Genomic DNA, 7,415 nt, shown 5'->3' with positions numbered 1-7,415 from the left:
AGTCGGAGAGTAGGTAGCCTCGTCTCCGGCGCCTCCGCGTCGCTCGGATTCCGTTCTCATGTTTTTCGCGGCCGGAAACATTCACCGAATATGCGCGTGTAGTCACAATTTCTAAATCCCGGGGCCAAAATCTTGTTTTGCCAAGGCTTCTTTCCAAAATAGCTACTCGAGTGATGCTTCGTCCACTTCATCGAAGGCTTGCGGCAGCCATTATTGGCGAGGGGACTAAAGTATTCGTTAGGGGATCAACTCCAGCGGGAGCAACGAAATGCCCGCGGGACGAACTGCTCGAGTTACCGCTTCTGAATAGAGGGCGCTAGGGTCGCGGGGATGAAAGATGGCGATTGGTGCCTTTGCGCACCTTTTTTTTTAAGAGTGCAGCAAGCTCCAACGGAGGACTCGGCTGTTTAGCTGCCTCGCTTTTTGGATGTAGCTCAGCGGTTGGTGGTCCGTCTGCACTAAGAAATGCACGCCGTACAGGTAGGTGGCGAACTTTTGCACCCCCCAAGCTAGTGCTAAACACTCTCTCTCGATGGTGCTGTATGCTGCTTCCCTGGGGAGCAGCCTTCTGCTAGCATATGCGACGGGGTGGAGCGTGCCGTCATGCCGCTGCATTAGTACTGCTCCAAGGCTGGTATCTGAGGCATCCGTGCGCAGCACAAACTGATTGGAGAAGTCTGGGAGTCGCAGTATTGGAGGGCTTGAGACGCGGCGTTTGAGCTCCTCGAAAGCTTCTTGATGGGCCGACGTCCACCTAACGACGTTGTTGCCGCCCTTTTTCGTGAGCTGGGTGAGCGGCTCGCTGATTTTGGCGTAGTCGGGAATGAAGGCGCGGTAATACCCAGTCAAGCCGAGAAATGCTCGTACCTGTCACTTTGTTCGCGGGGCTGGCGCCGCTTGGATCCTGTCGAGTGTTTTCCCGAGTGGTGCCAGTTCACCGCCGCCAATGCGATGCCCCAAGAACTCGATGTTTTCCCTTCCAAATTCACATTTGCCTGGTCGCACTGTTAGTCCGGCTGTCTCGATTCTTGCAAACAGCTGGCTCAGAGAAGTGAGATGCTCCTCCCACGTAGCATTGGCAACTAGGACATCATCGTAGTAGTGCTGCACTCCCGGAATTCCCTCCACAACTCGGTGCATCAGTTTCGAAAATACGGCGGGGGCTGTCTTTATGCCGAATGGCATGAAGCGGAATTGGAAGAGTCCCGACGTGGTTGAAAATGCGGTTTTGGGCTTGGACTCTTCGCTCAATGGAATTTGCCAATAGCCTTTGACGAAGTCTACTTTCGAGAAGTATTTCTTCTCTCCAGCCGCAGCGAAGACCGCGTCAGCTCGGGGCATGGGCTCCGAATCGGCAACCAACACGTCGTTCAGGCGCCGGAAATCAATGCACAGGCGGTTCGTGCCGTCCGGTTTCTTGACCAAAAGGACTGGAGCGTTGTAGGGCGACTGAGATTTCTCAATTATTCCGAGTCGCTCCATCTCCTGCACCTCTCTTTCTACGCCCTCTCTCGTCGCAAATGGAAGCGGATACTGCTTTACGTGGACCGGAGTGTCGGTAGTGAGCTCTAACCGGCACTCGGCCCAGTCCGTCTTGCCCGGGACGTCGGAGAAAATGCACGAGTGTTCTGAAATCACATCTCGGAGCTGTTTCTGCCGATCCGCCCCCAAACAATCAGAGAGCCTCACATCTCGCTCGTCCTCGGATTGCCGAAACGCTGGGACAGGAATGGCTCCATCGCTGTCCGAGTCTGTGACGCCGCAGATCGCCTGGCACACCCTTTCCACCGGTTGGCTTCCCCGCTCTTCGTATTTTTTCAGCATGTTAGCATGAAAAATCTTTCTCCCCCCTGCTGTCTCGATGATGTAGTCGGCCTCTCCCTTCTTCTCCTTGACCTCGAAAGGCCCTTTCCACTGAAGCAGTAGCTTGTTCTTATCGGTAGGCAGCAGAATCAGCACTTTGTTTCCTGGTTGGAAGAACCTTTCTTTAGTTTTCCGGTTGTACATCCTAGCGTAGCGTGCTCCGGCCTTCGCGAGCTCCTCGTGCGCTAGCTTGCATGTCTCTTCCAGCCGATTTCGGAGGTCAAAAACGTGGTGATAGGTTGTCTTCTCCTCCTCGTCGAGGTGGTGGTTCGTCCACAGCTCCTTCAGAATGGCCAGGGGTCCCCTCACATGTCGCCCATACAACAGCTCAAAGGGCGAGAAGCCCAAACTTGCCTGGGGGACCTCCCTGTACGCGAAGAGCAACGGCGCCAGGTAGCGGTCCCAGTCTCTCGGTTTTTCGGCGCACATTCTCTTTAACATCAATTTCAGGGTGCCATTGAATTTCTCGACCATCCCATTTGCCATAGAGTGGTACGGCGTTGTATGCAGCTGGCGTATGGAGAGAAGTCGGGCAACCTCCTTCATCAAATCGGAAGTAAAATTGGTGCCCCGGTCGCTTAGGACTTCGTTCGGGACGCCAAATCGAGAGAACATTTCTACTAGCGCCTCAGCGACCCTCTCCGTCTCAATACTCGGCAGCGCCACGGCCTCCGGGTATCGGGTCGCGTAATCCATTAGGGTCAGGATATACCGATTTCCATGCTTGGAAAGGGGCTGAATTGGACCCACGATGTCTATGGCCACTCTTTTGAATGGGGTTTCAATGAGCGGCGCCTTCCCCAGCGGCACACGGGTTACTCTGCCCTTTGGGATCGTTCTCTGGCAGATGTCACATGATGCGACAAATCTCTTCACGTCTGCGGTGATGCCCGGCCAGAAAAATTCCTCCAAAATTCGGTCCTTCGTCTTTTGCACGCCCAAATGACCAGCCATTATTCCGTCATGTGCAGTTTTCAATACCGCTTCTCGATGGCACCTAGGGACGACCAGCTGACGCACCACGTGTCCGGTTTTCTCAGTGTAGCTGCGGTACAGTAGCCTACCCTCCCGGTGGAATTCGATATTTCCTTCGGAATCCCTGCACGTCAGTATCTGGCCAATCTGAGAGAAGCACGGCCTGAGCGACTCGTCCGCTTCCTGCTCATCCGCGTAATCCCTGTTTAGCGGCTGTGCTGGGACGTCGGGGGCTTTGAGGGTTTGGAACCTTTGGGGTTGGTTCCTCATCTGCGAGCGCGTTACCACTGCTGCTACAGCTTCCTCATCAGCGGGCTCGTTGCTGATGGGTTCTTCCACTGCCGCCTTTGGGTCGTCGGGTGCCCTCGCGCCTTTTATATTTCCAAGGATTAGGTCATAGAGCGGCTCCGCCATGCAGAGCGCCGTGATGACCCCTGAATAGTACGGGGTGTCGATCTCCACCCGCGCTTCGGGCAGCATCCTGGCTGTTCCGTCGACTACATAAACGGGCCGGGTCTCTCCTGTGAGCTGATCGTCGCGGATGAGCTCTCGTCTTATAATCGCCGTATTGCACCCGGTGTCTCGCAATACCGAAATCGATTTGCCCTCATACGTTCCGGCGACCACCGGCAGTCCTTCGACTAGAAACTTCGGCTGTGTTATCATGACTGCATTCACGACGGGGATTCTTTCCCCATTCTTCAGCTCTAGGTAGCCGTCGCGAATGCCCTTCCGATTCGTCACCCCGACGGGGGAGTAAACGCACGATGCCTGAGGCCTATCGTTTGTTCCCGACCGGCACGCGTCGGCCTTGTGGCCCTTTCGCCCGCACTTGAAGCAGGTAAGGCTGTGGTTGTTAGTGGTGTGGGCCCGGCAGTGTGAAGCCTGATGCCCAACGCGGTTGCACAGATAACAACGAGGCGCTGTTCGTTGACTGCTTCTTTTCTCGTCAGTTTCGGGCCTCCCGATATCATCTCGGTTATCCTTCTTTACCTTGGCGAGGTTAAAGCTTCCCTGCGCTTCTAAAAACTGGTCGGCTAGATCCAGCATCTCTCCCAACGATTTCGCCTTCCTTTCCTTCAGATAGAGCGCCATGTTGGAATGACACCCATGTAGGAACCTTTCCTTAATCAGGAGCTCTCGGAGGTCTTTGAACTCGTGTTTCGTATCGGACAGCTCGATCCAGCGATCGAAATAGTGGCTGAGACGCGCCGAGAACTGAGCTGCGGTCTCACCATCCGCCGGTTTGCCTGAATCGAATTTGTCCCGAAAGCCGTCCGCCGTGAAACGAAACCGCTTCAAAAGGGCTGTCTTTACCTTGGAGTAATCCGCTGCATCACCCGGCGGCAACCGCCCGTAAACACTGAGTGCTTCCCCGCTCAGACATGTTGCTAGAGCTGTAGACCACTGGCTCTCTGGCCACTTCTGGCTTTCCGCAAGGCTCTCAAATCGTCTAATATACGCGTCTAGGTCATCCTTCCGGTCATCGAACGGGATGAGAAGCTTGCTTGTGTTCAGTTTCAAGCTTGGCTCCGCGTCTTTTCCCCGGCTCCCTTCCTTTTCTCTGGTCTCCTTCTCCAGCTGCTGACACTCTATTTTCAGGCGCATAAGCTGAATCTGACGCTCGTCAGCCTCCTTCGCGGCTGTGCGCTCATCCTCCGCTGTCTGCCGTGCAAACGCTCGATCCTCTCGCTGTTTATCTTCTACCCATTTTCGGAGCTCAGCGCCCGCCAGGCCAAGCTGACTACCCATCGCTAGCAACTTTTCCATTTCCATGCTTCTATCTCCGAAACACTTTCAACAACCCAAACAGGCGCTTCAAAAGGAAATCCCGTTCATGCACCGTACGCATCAAATAACGCGGCACATTTCCAGAACTCGTCTCCCTCTCCAGTCACCACGTTTCCTTCGCATCGAACGTCCTGTCGCGGACGCCAGTTAATTGTCACGAGTCCGGCGACGACGGAAGGTCATCACCGAGACATGACAATAAGGGGGTGGTCGTTCGATGCCCGGCGTAGCCGGTAAGCAAACGCAGAGAATGAGACGGAGGCGTGTTATAAGTTAACAACAACAAAACAGTGTTTATAGGCTCGAAACGAACATATAACGGGAATTTAAAGTAACAGAACGTACATTTTACAAGACAGTGATGCTACGAGCGACAAACGTGTCGAGTTAAGCACAGAGAAGTACGTTACACATCCAGTTAAGTACGCGTGTACAAAGATCAAGACGAAAGTAAGAGTCCAATTAGCGACGGTCGAAAGGAAAAGTTCAAAATTGAAGCAACATACAGTTGACCGGGGAGCACGGCGGCAGTCCATCCACAGAGACGACACACGTAGAGCGGCCCTCGAAGCGGCGGTCCTTCCGGGGCAGCGGGTGGTCGGTCTCGGAGATGCGGTGCGGCGGCTCGGGTTCCCGGGAGTACGCGGCGGCGGTTTTCCCCCCGAAGAGCGGACTGATGCTGGGGTCCAGTCGCCCTCTTTTTAACGGCGTCGGGCGCTCACGGCCGAGGCACTCGCGGACGCTTGTTCACGCACGGGGTCGGAGTCGAAGCAGCACAACACCAAAAGCACACAAAGTAGTTCATACAAAAAGGGAGGACCACGTAGACACGGCACCTTTGACACTGCATGGCCGCCATGTTGAAGTTAGAAAAAGTAAGACATAGCTAAAACAGGAGGCCCCTACGCCAACAACTTCTGTCCTGCTAAGGGTGACCTTGCAGGCGAGAAAAGTTTACCAATACACAAATGGAGCTCAAGACTTTGGGCGCAGTGAGGGTGACTTTGAGGTTGGAAAAAGTAAGAAAGACACAAAACATGAATCACGTACACCCCCGCTCGCGAACCGCGAGAGGTTGAGCTAACTAGGAAGAAACTAGCAGAAAAAAACAACAGGCACGTACACGTGCCTTTGCAGCAACCGAACCAGCGACGGAGAAACATACAGGCTACAAGGAGAAATATGTGTACGGAAACGAAAACGCGTTATGTTTACATAACGTAATAAAAATAAATTACAGGATGCCACTACTTCTGTGACAGACAGAATGTCCAACGAGTCTTATTATCCAGCTATACGGAAAATCCAAGCAGGCCTTCATGACCACCGCGCTTGAATATCCTTTAAGATGGAAGATCCAACCAGGCCCGAATGTCCAGCGTGACTGAATACCCAACGAGACGGAAGCTCCAAATGAAAGATGGGAATGTACACTGAGACTATGGCAACCGTGGAGACATAGAATATTGCTGTGCTCTGCAGTGCGACAAGCTAGAACCTAAAGTAACAGTATAGTAAAAAATAAATGTGCAATTTGTAGTTGAGTAGATATGTTTCTGAGGAGACTTTGCTTTCTTGTGAATAAACGAGCGGTGAGCAAAACCATCCCTGAAATAAAGTGGACCGGGGAGATCCTCGTACTTCTGTTACTGATAGGAAATAAATGTCACGGGTATCTTGGCCTTTCAGAAAGAACGGCTGGCTTCGGCAAAAATATACAGGGTGTCACATTTAAAACAAACTAAGCTTTAAAAAAAAATCAGAGAGGTCTACGTGGAGAAACCAACTGTGCTTTGCTCGTCAGCGTCGTCCGAAAGCGCAAATAAATAATTTGTAAAACCGAATTAATTAATTATGACTAATTGTCCAACTTTCGGCTGTTACAGTCCTTTACCAGTACTTTTGTTTTGAATTTAAACTGTTAATTGAAGCCTTCATTAGACGAGAAACCACGCAAAAGACTGCCAAATTGCTAAAGAAAATACGAGAAGGAACCTGAATTCCTTCAGGGTGCGTAGCCTGCCCCACAAAATCGAATCCAGGCCCTTTTGCTGCATTATAATGCAATTAAATGCAAAGGCGCAAGCGAGCTAGACAAAAATGACGAAAATAATCCCTGGAGAAGGGGAACAAGAGGGACAAAGGAGAAACACAAATCTCCTAACACAGCTAGCTGACTGGTGAAGACCCGCTCGCTGTGGCAAGACCAACATAAAACTACATCTCGGCAAGAAAGGAGAGGCTCCATTTAATGGAAGCGTTTGCCTCATTCACGACTATGCTGCAATCTACCAGGACGTCTGCAACTGCGTGGACAAAATTACGAATATGTGTGTGGTCTCAGGGGCCACGTAACAGTTCTTTCAGGAGTCGTTTAGGGACGCATAAAGTGAATAAATATATCATGTTTTCCGCTGACCACGCTATCCTCTTTCGAAGACGTGGAGAAAGGTGCCGCATGCCGAAAGGAGGACCTATATCACTCTACGAAGCTTCTTCTCGGCAGTGTTTTAATGCAAAAGCATTAACTGTCGCATGGAGCGAGCTGACATTATCAGCTTTAAAGCCGCGCCCAAACGGGACTTTAAATTCTTTCTCCAAGTGAAGCCAGCTCCTAGCTATGAAATCACGCGAAAAGCCTAGCCGAACGGCACCTAGTTTCCCCGCTCCCAAAGGAGCGGAGTGAAGCTGATGGATTTCGGCTTCGGTCCCATTGGCTGGCGTGCGCCAAAGAGGCTCCTATACACGTTTGCAAGTCGGGCTTCACGGCGCTGCCATCTTGCTCG

The 7,415-nt window shown here is 52.3% G+C and overlaps 1 protein-coding gene across 1 annotated transcript; it reads right to left on the bottom strand.

Moving 5' to 3' along the window:
• Positions 1–383: 383 nt before the first annotated feature.
• LOC121047809 lies at positions 384–5,883 on the bottom strand. Its single transcript, XM_042293128.1, has one exon. The coding sequence runs from the start codon at positions 4,612–4,614 to the stop codon at positions 871–873; it is 3,744 nt and encodes a 1,247-aa protein (XP_042149062.1). The 5' UTR covers positions 4,615–5,883; the 3' UTR covers positions 384–870.
• Between the last annotated feature and the right edge of the window lie 1,532 nt (positions 5,884–7,415).

The sequence above is a fragment of the Ixodes scapularis genome, unplaced genomic scaffold (genome assembly GCF_016920785.2).
Source record: "Ixodes scapularis isolate PalLabHiFi unplaced genomic scaffold, ASM1692078v2 PGA_scaffold44__24_contigs__length_19508400, whole genome shotgun sequence".
Lineage (NCBI taxonomy): Eukaryota > Metazoa > Arthropoda > Arachnida > Ixodida > Ixodidae > Ixodes > Ixodes scapularis.
Note: the sequence above shows the minus strand (reverse complement) of the source record. Positions and strands in the feature narration are given on the sequence as shown.